The sequence below is a fragment of the Bubalus bubalis genome, chromosome 16 (genome assembly GCF_019923935.1).
Source record: "Bubalus bubalis isolate 160015118507 breed Murrah chromosome 16, NDDB_SH_1, whole genome shotgun sequence".
NCBI lineage: Eukaryota > Metazoa > Chordata > Mammalia > Artiodactyla > Bovidae > Bubalus > Bubalus bubalis.
Genome location: NC_059172.1, coordinates 43,316,609 through 43,330,759, shown reverse-complemented (window position 1 = coordinate 43,330,759; position 14,151 = coordinate 43,316,609). Strand labels below are relative to the sequence as shown.

The window sequence follows — 14,151 nt, the reverse complement described above, 5'->3', positions numbered from 1 at the left end:
TCATTTCCCCCTAGTGACCTTGACAAGTCAGAAGCTTGAAAGCAGGGAAATCCGGATGTCTCGGTTATGAAGCAGAGCAGTGGGAGCCCCACATATTTCCAGAAGTCTCCATCCACTGGTGATTATTGTCTGCTTTTGATACTACCAGTGCTCATCTGACCTGCTTCTCTGGCTCTGAAGGTGCTGGCACAATGGCCAGGTTCTTCAGTCTGGAGTTGCTTCTTGCCTCCATCTGGACCACAAGGCTCCTGGTCCAAGGCTCTCTCCGCTCAGAAGGTAGGTTTCTTACTAGATGGCCAGCCTGAGGCAAAGCAAGATGCTGCATATTGTCCTAAGTCTACTAAGTTCTTGACTGAATTTCTGGGGTGGGGGTGGGCCTCAGTGTCAACAGAAGATCTCATTGGCAGGATTGTTCTGGCAGAAATGTTTTCACCATATTGTCAGCTTCACCAAAATGATTCTCACTTACCTTTATGTTATGTTGACTTTTATTTTTGGCTATGGGATATTTTTAATGAAACTATTTTGACACAATGAAGAGAGATCACTTGATTTTAAAAGTGCTTAATTGAAGGAGCAAAGAATGATTGTGAAAAATTTTAAGCAATCATGAAGCCTGGGAAATGGTTAACTTTCACAGAATATTGGCCTGTTTTATGTCTTTGGAAGTGTCAATGTGATTGTTTTAATTTTAGTTTTACTACACTATCACGGGATACATACATTTTTAATATGCAGTAAACAGCAAATTAACTGAAAAAAAAACTGAAAAAAATACAGGTTTGAAAATTAGCTATCAGCTTCCTACCAAAAGAATGTCTTAAATGATTTCTGGGCTTTTGAGATGCCTAACTGGTAACTTCACTCTGCACTGTAGGCAAAAAATAAATAAAAATGTGACCACAAATCACTCATTACAGCTCGGGGCAAATGAAAATATGAGCACTTTAAAAGGAAAATTATGTGTTCCTCTATTGGGAGATGCTCTGAAGTATAAAATATGTTGGGAACAGACATCCAGACTTAATTTAGATATTGTTGCATTCCATTTTATAAAGGTTAGAGTTATAGGACTGATTTTTTTTTCAAATGCCAGAATATGTTACTTTCAAATAAGTTTGAAAGTAACAAACTTATTTGACATCCCCCTGGAGAGACTCTTCACTTTTCCCCAAACTATTGCCATTAATATTCAAACTATTATGGAAATTGTTCTTTGACCCTGATTCATCACACTCTTCAGACCATCCTCAATAATGGCAAAATTTTCCTAAGGAAATTAAAATTTTGTAAACAACTGAAAGTTATCCAGAGCCATGATTAGGGAGGAGGGGCTTGATGAAGGTAAATGGATGGGAATGGGCACTAGTATTTTTGAGGGCCTATTTTTATATATTGTATATACAGTATGTAAAAAATACATAAAAGAAATGTATGCATATATATTTCTTAAGAATACATTTTATAGATGAAGGAACTGGCTCAGTGAGGCCAAGCAACTTGCCTAATGTCATAAAAGCAGTAAATAATAAAGCTTGGGTCTGAATTCAGCTCTGTCTGATTCCTAGGTATATACTCTTTCTACTATACTTGCAATTTTCTAAGAAAGCTTAAGGAAGGGGTTACTGGAGGATCCCTTAGGTTCCAGCTGCCTGTTTTTGTCCTTACATAGGAAAGCATAAAATCTACAAATATTTGTCAACTGCCCACTTATGCACCCAGCCTCCACTAGGTACAAGTTATATATTTAACAATTCTGACAAATATTCTGTAAAGATATAACCATCCCCCTTTTACAGCTGAGAACACTAGCTTCCCCAAGGTTACACAGCCAATTAACAAGAGAAGAAATGGTCAAAGCTAGGTTTATTGCCCAGAATAGGTCTGTCATTACTCATAACAACAATATTTAGAGTAAAAATGATGTATGATGAGAAAGCATCAAGACGACTTTACAGTGTAATTAATGTACCTTCTCTATAAGTATTCCCAAAGACGCTGCTATAAGCAAGCTTATGAGTTAAATGAGCCAAATTCCAGGACAAATGGTGTGTTGCAAGAGTTCAGTTCTAGCTCTGTGTGTGTGTATCTTCCCCCCATTGCACAGTGAGAAGCAGAGCAGTGTCCTGGTTAAGTCCTGAGGTTTTCGTATCAGTCATGGTTGGATTTGTGCCTCCGAACTTCCACCTAGATGCTCTATATCCTTGGGTTGGGAAAGTTGCTTATCTCCCTGAACTTAAATTTTCTGTCAGAAGAGTCAGGGTTTAGCACAGAGTGTCATATACAGATGACAGAAGTTGGAATTAACATTGGCATTAGTATTAATATCAATGTTGGTGTAGGTATTAGCATTAGTGAACACAGTCATGAGAAGCTGTTCTGTCACAAACACTCCTAAGGGTGTTGGCTCTTTAGTCTCTCTTTTGGTAAGAGCAGAGTCTGGAAGCAAATAAGGTTATCCACAAATGCCATACATCTTATTAATTTCCTTTCCCCCAGTCCCCTGCTCCACAACAAGGTCGCCTGGAGTACTTAGAAATGCTCTTTGCATGTTTGCAAGAAGAAACTTCCTTTAAACACCAACTTAGACAGTGGTCAAACATTTGACCAGGCATCCAGTGCACAGATCTGTGTTTAAGCAATTACTCAGGAAATGCCCTTTCATGAACTTTTGAGGGTGAAGCCCAGTAGGAATAAAGTACCTGAATGCAATGCAACTTTGCAACTTCATACAGGTTTATAAATCCCAGAATCCAGAGAGAAGGGATCAACAGAACTCTTGGATTGATTAGATTTTGAGTAAAATATTATTCACATCTTAACTGTTCAACTGCCTCAGCCTCCCCAGGGAGATCAATCGTTAGCAAACTAAAACTAAAGTGCTTTGAGTATGATAAAATGAAACTATGTTATTATTTATTGAGCACCTACTATGTGACAGGCACTGTGCTAAGCACTTTTACTTGAATTAACTCATTTAACTTTTCACCACCCTATGCTGTGGGCTTCTCTGGTAGCTCAGTTGGTAAAGGATCTACCTGTAATCCAGGAGACCCAGGTTTGATTCCAGGGTTGGGAAGATCCCCTGGAGAAGGAAATGGCAACCCACTCCAGCATTCTTGCCTGGAGAATCCCATGGACAGAGGAGCCTAGTGGGCTGCAGTCAATGGGGTCACAAGAGTCGGACACAAGTTAGTGACTAAACCACCGCCACCTTGTACAGTAGATACTGTTGTTCTTTCAGTTTTCTAAATATGGAAACTGAGACTCAAACAGATGAAGTAACCAGCCTAAATTCACAGAGCTGACAAGCAATCAAGAATTCGAATCCAGGTCTGACTCTAAAACTCCACTTCCTTTAGTTTCTCTGCTCTGCAAGCTTTACTAGCTGACTCCTCCAGGAACTTCTGCGTAAGCCTGCCCCCCAATGGTCAGAAACGACCTGGGACTGAGAAAGTTCACATTCCATTATAACAAGTACAACATTTTTCAGCCCATCTCAGAAATAGTGCTGTCTCCAACCCACATTAGTTGGGAGTATTGCTATCGTGTTTACGCAGAGCCCTGGATTTCATCTTTCTCATAGTCTCAGACCCCTCATTTTATAGACTCCAAAAAGGTTTGCAGCAGCTGCATCCCCTAGACTTGCCCTTGCCCAGGAACTAGGAGCCAAAGTCTCCATGTAATGAACAAGGCACCTGAACTCAGTGAGGGGGGATGGACTTGGACCCGGTGAGAGGTACAGCATGGACCCAGGCTAGCACCTACCTGCCTTATCTGGGTCCTGTTATTTCTGAACTCCAATCCCAGCTGCTGTGTTGACAGTGAGGCTCTAATCAAGGGAGAGCCCAAGGGCTGAGACAAGGACAGCAGCACACTGAGGGGTTTTGTGATTCCTTTGCAGAACTTTCCGTCTTGGGACCATGCAGAATCATGGGGGTCACCCTAGTGACCAAAAAGACACAGCCGCTTCTGAATTTCACAGAAGCCCAGGAGGCCTGTAGGCTCGTGGGACTCACTTTGGCCAGCCAAGACCAGGTTGAAGAAGCGCGGAAATTTGGCTTTGAGACTTGCAGGTGAGAAACAGACTCACAAACATGGTGGGAGCTTTGTTGGCTCTGTGTTCTTGCTCAGCAGCAAGAGATCTGTGTATCCATTCAATTCATGTGTTTCTGTTACAGCTATGGATGGGTTAAAAATCAGTTCGTGGTCATCCCTCGAATTATCTCCAACCCCAAGTGTGGGAAGAGTGGGGTAGGCGTCGTGATTTGGAGAAGTTCACTCAGTAGTAGGCACAGGTCCTACTGCCACAACTCATCTGGTGAGTTAGACATGCGGTCTCTCCACGCGGTGTATTGTGTCTGGATTTCAATAGCTCTATAACCAGGACTTCTCTGGTGGCTCAGAGGTAAAGAATCTGCCTGCAAAGCAGGAGATGTGGGTTGGATCCCAAGGTTGGGAAGAGCCCCTGGCAAAGGAAATGGCAACTCACTCTAGTATTTTTTCCTGGGAAATCCCATGGACAGAGGAGCCTGGCAGGCTACAGTCCATGGGGTCACAAGAGTTGGACATGACTTAGCAACTAAACCACCACCACCATGACCAGTCTGAGAAGAGTAAGCCTGAGCAGCAGCAGAAGCAATCTCGGTGATGGCCATTGAATCCTCCCAAGACTGCCTCTTTGACGAGGCTAGAGGTGGCAGTGTCCCCCTCAGAGGAAAAATTTAGGGGAAATATGACAGATTGGCAATATAGGGAGAGGGTATCCCTAGAGGCTCCATCCCCTCCTCTCATCCCATAAGATAAACAGGAAGAAGGGAAGGAAACACCCATGGACAAAGCAATATACTAATTTGTCTCACTAAACCTTGACAATGTCCATAGGAAGTATGCTTTATCATCCTTATTTTGCAAATGAAAAAGCTTAGGTTAGAGGACGAAAGTACATTTGTCTAAGATTTCCTTACTATGAAGACTCACACACAGATCTCCTTCATTTATCCCACATTCCTTTACAGGAATGGAATTTCAAATGCTACATTAGATGTTTTTAAGAACAAGACCCAATTTTAATTTTATGAAGGAAGGAATTGAAGCTAGAAAATAGAACTGATTTGCTCATGGTCATCCCTTTAACCTTGTTGGAAAACCTTGGCTGCCTTAGCCCAAGTGCCTTACCCAAGTAACTTCTCAGAAAGCTTTTGACTAAACACTTGTTCTCCACTTATCATAAGAATCTCTGTCTCGTTTATTACTTTTCACACATACTCATAAATCTGACCTTCTAAAGGTCAGTGGCTCAGTGGTCATTCTCTAAGATCCAGGAGGTAAAATCGCATCAGCACTGTTCTGTTGCCCAAAGGCAACAATTAGATCCAAGCAATTCTATGAACTATGGGGCCTTGGCCTCAAAAAGTCTTGAGACTTTTCACTTCCCTGACTTCACAGATGAAATGACTATAGCTCAGAATGGAGGTCTGTCTTGTTCAAATTCTTACAGTGAGCTTCCAGCTATGTAAAGACTAGAACATAAGCTTTTTACCAACTCTTTTCACGATCCTCCTCTCCCCACCTCATCCACCTATCGCTTTTGGCTGGGGAATTGGTGGTTTCTTTGCCTGCTTATATGACAGCCGATGCACATCTGTCAGATGGCCTGGCCTTTCAAATGCCCGCCCTTCCTGCCAGCTGTCAGTGTGATAAACAAACACCCAGTCCTCTGGACTAAACGAAAAGAAGTCCAGGGAGATGACTCAGGTCTGCGTGTTTCCTCGTGGTTTCATTTAACTTATACTTCCATTCTCTATACTTTCTATATACTTAGAGTTAAGTATAGAGGCTTGATTAGACACACAGCTACTAGTTGGGGCAAAAATACTTGATAGGTTAGATATTGTGTACTTCAGATCATATCCCAACAAAAGACACTGAATGTCGGTATATCCCACTATTAACATGCTAACTTTGATCATCTGAATAAGATGGTGACTGCTGGACCTCCCTAATGAACTCAGATTTGTTTTCCCTTTGGCAATGAGGAGGGAACCTCTAGTGTGATATTTTGACACCATGCATACCCCCAGTCATATTTTACCTAATAGTTCAAGCAGACATTGATGATCCTTGCTGGGATCAGTTATATGCAGGGCTACAAAATGTTAATTTTCTAAAGACATTCTTCCTTCTACATCTATTAGCTGGCATTCTTTGATTAAGAAGAATCTCTCTCTTTCACACACACACATCTTCTCCCGCCCCCTAATACTATAATTCATATAGTACTAATACTATAATCACATGGATGCATAGCATTTTACTTAGTCTGTGTGTTCAATATGTTGTCATCAATTTTACAATTATTATTACTTTATTCTTTTTGATGCTCAAATTGTCCCACATTTGGCAAATGGAAACCCCTGCTGGTTGACTTTTGTGTCCTTCATCCCATTAGTATTTGAGCAAGTCATTGCTTTCTGTCATAATAACATGTCACAGGCTCACTTTGTACTTCCTTTATCCTAGACATGGAATCGGCCACTTATAGCTATTTCTCCAAGAGACCTTTTTAGTGGGGAAGGTTAATTAGAAAACAAAATCTGCATGCAAGTTGTTCTAATTAATACTCTCATTTTCATTACTTCTCAGCCCTTTTTAGTGGGCAACTAGGAATATATATGTGTGTATGTATATACACTGGCATCTTTTTTCTCTTACATGGAAAATTATTGTTTTCAATAAATAATATGAATATATTTTCTTATCCTATAATATTATCAAAATTATAAAAACAACATTATGAAGATAATAAACCTTATAAACTGAATGGAATTTGCAGTTCATTTGCATTTCTTTTAGTCCTCAGAAGGTATCTCTCTGAGAATGTACTGTCAGACAATTATATATAAAAGTGACTTGAGAAAATTTGCTACCCTTTTAAAATAAATTAGGTTCACTTGCTTCTGTTTGCTATCTTTGTGAGGATCAGAGTTACCCTAGCCCTCATCTTACACTGACCTGGATTTATCTCATGCTTCTTTGTTTTCGTAGCTTTCTTTTTTATTGCTATCTGACAGGCTCTGAGGATCAGAGTAACCTGAAACCTGACTCCAAACGTTATCCTCTCACTGCTGCCTTTGTGAGCTTTGGGACTCAGACCAACGTGCTTTTAATGCTTGGCAGGCACCATGCGTTTCATGCTGTTCCCTTCGCCACGATGCTTATCCTCTCATCACCTAACTGACTTGTATTCTTTATTCAAGTCTGAATAAAGACTTCCTTCTTCAGGAAGACTTTCTGAACCCCCGATTCCTAATCTTTCCTCCTATACGCCAACTACACTGTGTTTAATAATCTATCAAAGAATTTGGCATATTCTAGAGAAACTATATTTACTGCTTGGAGGGAAGAAGACCCAGGTCCTATCACTTCCGGGTGAGACACACTGTGCCCTCAACTGGTAAGGAGCCAGCTTGCTGCTGCTCCCTCACGTGGCAGCCTTCTTGCCTTAATGAACAGGGAGTCAAAGGAAACCAATTCTTACAGATCTTACAGATCATGTCATAGATTATGCTGGGCCCTACACACTTACTGTCTCACCACTCCTCAGTGAAATCACACGAGGGTACCACTACTGCTTTCCAGGAGAAGCAACTTACGCCTAAAGTGTGCTCTGCTGTGTCAACAGTCACTGAGGGACAGAGCTAGGATTTAAATCTTGGGCCTTGGGTGACTTCGTCATCACCTTTCCTGGTGATTACCACATGACAGTAACATTCCAGGCCCAGGGTGGGTCCTTCACATGAATATGTTTTCAAAGTTCCCCAGATGATTCTAAGCTGCAGGCAGAGTTGAAAACCGTTTCTCTTGCCAACATCTCTAAAATGTAAGTTCTAGAATTCCAGGTACTCTGGATTCTCCTATTTCTGTACAGTTGCAGTAACCTCTTTGTTGGCTCCTGAAAATTAAGTAACAATGACCATGTTTACTCTCTCATGTCTATTTCATCCTCCACACAGAGCCTCCTCTGCTCCAGAGCTTTGGGTGGCTTCCCATCTGAGAACCTAATGTGAACTATGAAGACTTTTTTCACATAAAACTGGGTGTAGACGAGAACTTCTATCTATCAGTTGAAAAGTTTGCTGACTCCAGTTGAAAAGTTCTCCTACAGAACAAATTCCAAATTCTTTACCATGGCAGTTTTAACACCCTCCCACCTATCTTGTCAGTCTCATCTCCTCCTTGCGGTCTTTCACGCTCCCAACATAGGCACACCTGCACGCCAGCCTCATTGCGTGCCCTGTCATTTTCTGACATGCCTACACGTTCAAATTTCTGGAATCTTGGGTCATGCTCTTTTGACTGACTGGGATATCCTCTTCCATATTAGAGGAGCTGGAGCTCAATCCCGGCCGTACTGGCCTTCTTATCATCAAACATGCCCAGATTATTCACTTTCTGGCCCTTGAACTTCCTGTTCTCTTTACTTAGAATGCTGTTGTCCGAGATCTTCAATGACTCACTACTTTTATCATTCAGGTTCCAGCTTAAGTATCATCTCCCCAAGGAGACTTACTCTTATCACCTTATCCAAAGTATCTATTCCCATTCCTGCCTCTTCCAGTTTGATCCTGTTTAATTATCCTCTTCTGAAATTTCTGGCTTATTTTGTGCTTTTTTATTATCTATATCCTTCTTTCCAGTAACATATAAGCCCCTTATGAGCAAACACTTTGTCTTATTTGCACTATGTCCCTAGTGCCTAGCACAGAGTTGGAGCTCATTAAATATTTGTTGAATGAGCACATTAACCCTCCACATGCTGTTCATACCATCTCATCTGTGAATCCCCAGTTATCTCCCCCTACTCTCATCAAAATACTTTTCCAGGAAACAGGAATCCCCCATTATTTGATTCTATATTCTCAGTTCCAAGCACAGTATATTGTGTTCAGTATGCTTTTCCCCCTGATATTTAAAAATGTTCATTTTTTGAAGGAAGAACTTAACACGTGCTCAAGAATAGAAAATGTAGCTAAAAGCCCAGGGCAGCATTAGTGGTATAGTAGTGAGCAAAGCTGCCTTCCAAAGTCCAGGGCAGAGTCAAGGATGATGCCTATTTGAATAGAGGTCTTTTCAGAGTAAAAAGAATAGTATAAAACACTGGTGGAGTCAAAACGTTTTTTCACATTCACCACAGACTTGGTTGGTAATTTTTACTTAATTTAAAAAATAATAGAATAACTTTTCCTTTATGGCTAACATTCCAGCCAATGCTACCCACTCTCACAAATAACTAGGGATTTAAAAGAGATACAAATGCATGTTGGAATATATTGCATGGCTCTAACACTTACTGGCTACATGACTTTCGGCCAGGTGTTCAATTTCTCTGAATTTCAGTTTCTCCTGTACAAATGAGGGTTTTATAAAATTGTAAATGAAGTACCATGGTTGACTCAAGAGTAAGATATTCATCAAATGCTAGTTTCCTCTCTACCACATTCAACAGATTGGAGAGAAAACCAACATCCCTCCTCTGTCCCCCACCTCCTTTAAAAACATTTTTTTTTTTCAACAAACACGGAACAATCTGGTTTTAGTAGATCTTTGTCCTGAAGTGGTGTCATGTATGTATGTTTGGCCTCCCCATCTACTCCTTTCTTCATTTCACATTTCCTTCCTTCCTTTAATCATCAAATATTGAGCATATCCTATGTGCCAGGCATAGTGCACAGACCATGATGACCAAGACAGACAGGAGTCCTATTCCAGGGAGCTCATGGTCCAGTGGGGAGCAGTATAATGAGAATCATGACAAAGGAAATACCAGGAGGTACAAGACTGCAAGTCGAGGGATCCAGACTGGCCTTCACATCTGTCTAAGAAAGAGGTAGTCAGTTTGAGACCTGAAGGACAAGGAAAGCTTAATAAAAAGGGGCTTCTTACAGGTGAAGAAAGCATACTGGTCAAAGACTTGAATGTGAGAGAAAGCACATCAAAGAACTGAAGGAACTCCATTATGGCAAGGGCAATGAGAGAAAGACTGATCAAGTGAGGCAGGCCATGTCAGCAGGCTCCAGGTCATGAAGGACTTCATAGGCTGTGCAGTATAGTGAGGGAAGGATTCTAAAGAAGAAAGTGATATGATTAGATTCACATTTTTGTAAGACCATTCCAGTTACAGTATAAAGAGAATGGAGGAAAGTAAGATTAGAGGCAGACAGATCACTTAGGAGGCTATTTCAATACATACTTCTTATTTTACTTTTCCCTCCCTGGACAGATATTTGGATTAACTCATGCCTTCCAGAAATTATCACCACCGATGATCCCTTATTCAATACTGAAACTGCAACATACACAACAAAAATGATGGTCAGTGACAGTACACACTCAGAATTGTCTACTGATGGCCCTGACTATGTTACAACGACTGCGGCCCCCCCGCTGGCTTCCACTTCTACTCCACGGAAAAGAAAATTAATTTGCATAACAGAAGCTTTTATGGAAACTAGCGCCGTAGCTACAGAAAGAGAATCAGATATTCAAAATAGACCAGCCTTCAAGAATGCAGCTGTTGGGTTTGGAGGTAAAAACTTTCTGTCTGTATTGTGCATGTGTGTGTGTGTGTGTGTGTGCATTTAACAGACAATACATAGAAACTAGCCTGTATCCAGATTGGGCACTCAGGACCTGACAAATACTAATGCAAATAAAAGCTTGATGCAAATTCAAATTTCATATAGTCATAGAACTTGAGGTCTCTAGAGAACCTTAATGATTAAACTAAACATCATGAGTCTAAAGGGAATCCCTGGTGACTCAGCAATAGAGAATCTGTCTGCATTGCAGGAGATGCAAATTTGATTCCTGGGTCAGGAAGATCCCATGGTGAAGGAAATGGTAACCCACTTCAGTATTCTTGCCTGGAAAATTCCATGGACAGAGGAGCCTGAGGAACTAAAGTCCATGGGGTCGCAAAGAGTCAAACACAACTTAGTAAGACCACCACCACCATGATTCTAAAATAGATTCACTTTTCAGTAGCTTGGAATAAAATTCTGGTGACAACAGCAAAACACTTTTCTAAGCAGTATATATATCCCCTAAGTTTTCATGGAATTGTATTATATGAGATATCCAGGTATCAATGATTTTGAGAAAAACAAATGGACTCCAAATATGAAGAAGTTTTAGGGGGATCTTAACCAATTATTTTTCTTCTTATACATGTATAAGAATGATATGTAATAAAAATCTACATTAAAAAAATAAAATAAGATAGCTTCACTTTTAAAATATAAAGACTTTTCAGAATAAATTACTATCTATTCATATGCAGAAGTTTTAAAAATATATCCAGACACCTTAAATGCCTATGACCAGTAAGTTGGTTTTCCTATTTAAAAGGAAGGGTCTTGCACTTAATTTGCTCCAAACTTATCATCTTCAAGGCCACAGACAGGAAATGGACTCTGTCATATTGCAACTAACGAGTAGGGAGTGTGAGAGACAAGACTAAGGATTCTATAGGCAAGAAAGAAAGAAGTACATGTGGGCCTAACACCCTGTGTGGCCCCTGTGTGGTCACAGAGGAGGCTCTTCCCCTGCTCTGTGGTCTCCATCATGTGTAAGGATGTGTCGTGAGAAGACCAGCCCACAGCAATGTCTGTGTGAAGGACCGACAAGCCCTGTCTCTGTCTCCCCAGGTGTTCCCACTGCCCTGCTGGTGCTCGCGCTCCTCTTCTTTGCTGCGGCAGCTGGCCTCGCAGTTTGCTACGTCAAAAGGTGGGTTGTTGGCGCATGGTCGGTCTCATCATTTTTGTCACATCTATATCTCGTGTTTATCCAGGGTTGCTATTAGCATTTCCCTTTCCCAAATGGAGATGGCAGTGCTCATACACTGTACATGTTCCTCCCCACCTCACTCGTCCTCCCTACCACCCAAACTTCCCTACTGTTTCAGCACATGCATGTTATCTGGCTTGAAGATACAGCTCAATGGCTGTCCCTTTGAATATCAAGAAATGAAAAGACTGGCATCTAGGAGGAAATGGATATGCTTTATTTGATTTTCAGTTCTTTGCTTTTGATGAGAGGGGTTTGAGACCAGGCTAAAGTTTGGCCTGTGAACCTACCATCCCATCTAAATGAATCCATTCAGGTCAGGATGGGTGGGGGTATTTGAGCATGCATGCATGTGTTGGCATCTCTTGGAAATAGAGGAACCCAGTGTACTCTGCCAGTGTAGGTCTTTACAAAGTATCATCTGTTGTTCTATGTGTTATATAGAAGTCTCTCATTTTAATTTTGTGTTTATGCCTACAGGTATGTGAAGGCATTCCCTTTTACAAATAAGAACCAGCAGAAGGAAATGATAGAAACTAAAGTAGTAAAAGAGGAGAAGGCCGATGATAGCAACCCTAATGAGGAATCAAACAAAATGAATAAAAAGCCAGAGGAGCCCAAGAGTCTACCCAAAACCACAGTGCGATGCCTGGAAGCTGAAGTTTAGATGAGCAAGAAACGAGAGGACACACCTCAGGCTTATTTCCTTCCTGATACACATCCTGGTCCCAGACGGGGAGCCTAAAAGGACCAGAGAGCCAAGCAAGCAAGTTTACCCTTGGTTCCTGACTAGACTCAACTCAGGGCTACCTTTCAACTCCGGAGTACACCAAAGGAAATTCCCTTTTTCTTACTTCAGTCCTTTCTGGATCCTACCCTCCTACCTCCAAAGCTTCCTACAAACTTTCTAGCCTGGTGATGTCCTAATAATATTCCAGTGGGAGAAAGGAGCTTGTGCAAAACACCAGGACCTAAACCGCTAAGCAGAACATGTTTGTCAAGTGGCCTTTATGCTGCCTGGGAATAGGTAAGTTGAGAGTCAAGAAACCATTGAGATCAAGGCTTTGTCTATTGATTGACTCTACAGCCCAGATCCTTTCTTCAGCTCTGGAAAGGAAACACTTTTACCACCTGGCATGTTCTTCTGAGCCAGGCATGAGTGAAAGAAGGAAGAAAAAGTTTAGCAACTAAAAGACATAGATTCCCATGATGTGAGACCTAATCTCTGTAAAGCCAAAATAAATAGAGAAAAACAACGAGGCTGGGGATGTTGGGAGCATTTGTCAGTAGGAACTATAAATACAGTCAGAGCAAATGTTCATCTCTGAATAATTTGAATTGAAATCACTTATCAGAAGCTACACACACTTACTTTTCTCTCTTGAGCTGCTGCTAGTTTCTCTAGAAGAATATACTGTTACAAGAACCTGCCCCCCAAAAAAAACTCTTACAAATTTCTATTTTAATCCAAATTACAGAAATTATTAGTGAATAAAATTACTGTGTTAAAAAGCAGTAAATAATAAACATTTGCTGAATGCCTACTCCATGTCAGGTGCTGTGCAAGTCCTTACATTCCATAATTGAATATTATTCATCAAAATTTTCATATAGTAGAATATATGAAGATAATTTTTTCACTGTTAATATCCCAGCTTGTCTACTTCCAAAACTCAATTATTTCTTTTGAATACTAACCTACTCATTATTTTCTCATTAATATGGCAACCATTAAGCCTTAATTTATTATTAACATACCTGAAAAATACATCATTACCTCTATATGCTTTTTAGATGTAACTACCAAATGTATCGCTAGCTCTCCTTCTTCCAGCAAAAGAAGCCTGGGAGGTGCAGAAATAATTGTGCTAAAAAAATAAAAACATTTATAAAGTTTCTTTGCTCTCTTATTTACACTGACGCCTTATACCTTCCATGCAATGAAGTAACCTGTTGTTTTCAAAAGTAAACAGCTTTGGTTGTTGAAATATATCAGCAAAGCCAATAGAACCTATGTCACCATGCGCGACTTTACTTGCTTCAGATGAGCTTATTTTCAGTAGGTCAATTATACACACATAAATTAGTCCTTTACTTAGTATTCAGGTAGTATTCAGGTCCTACATTCCAATATGTTTCAGAGTTTACAGGAAACTGGGGATTCAGGACCTCTCCTTTGTCCTGTGTCTCTAACTTTGTCTCTCTCCCTCTACAGTCTTTCTCTCTCAGACTGCTAATATCTTCTTCCCCTCATCAGTAACCCCACAATTCCATGATCCTTTCAGCTCAGAGACCATAACCTGT

General features: G+C 40.7%; 1 protein-coding gene across 1 annotated transcript; it reads left to right on the top strand.

The window, feature by feature from the left end:
* Positions 1-13,743, top strand: LYVE1 (lymphatic vessel endothelial hyaluronan receptor 1). The gene is made up of 6 exons (XM_006045981.3): positions 1-276; positions 3,905-4,076; positions 4,182-4,321; positions 10,283-10,588; positions 11,709-11,787; positions 12,328-13,743. The coding sequence occupies exons 1-6, from the start codon at positions 192-194 to the stop codon at positions 12,512-12,514; spliced, it is 969 nt and encodes a 322-aa protein (XP_006046043.2). The 5' UTR covers positions 1-191; the 3' UTR covers positions 12,515-13,743.
* The last annotated feature ends 408 nt before the right edge of the window (positions 13,744-14,151 follow it).

Bases quoted from the DNA above. Each gene is read 5' to 3' on its own strand.
- LYVE1 (XM_006045981.3), top strand. From the start codon at position 192: ATGGCCAGGTTCTTCAGTCTGGAGTTGCTTCTTGCCTCCATCTGGACC. The intron at 4,322-10,282 runs GTGAGTTAGACA...CTCCCTGGACAG, and splicing joins CTACTGCCACAACTCATCTG to ATATTTGGATTAACTCATGC. The intron at 11,788-12,327 runs GTGGGTTGTTGG...TTATGCCTACAG, and splicing joins GCAGTTTGCTACGTCAAAAG to GTATGTGAAGGCATTCCCTT.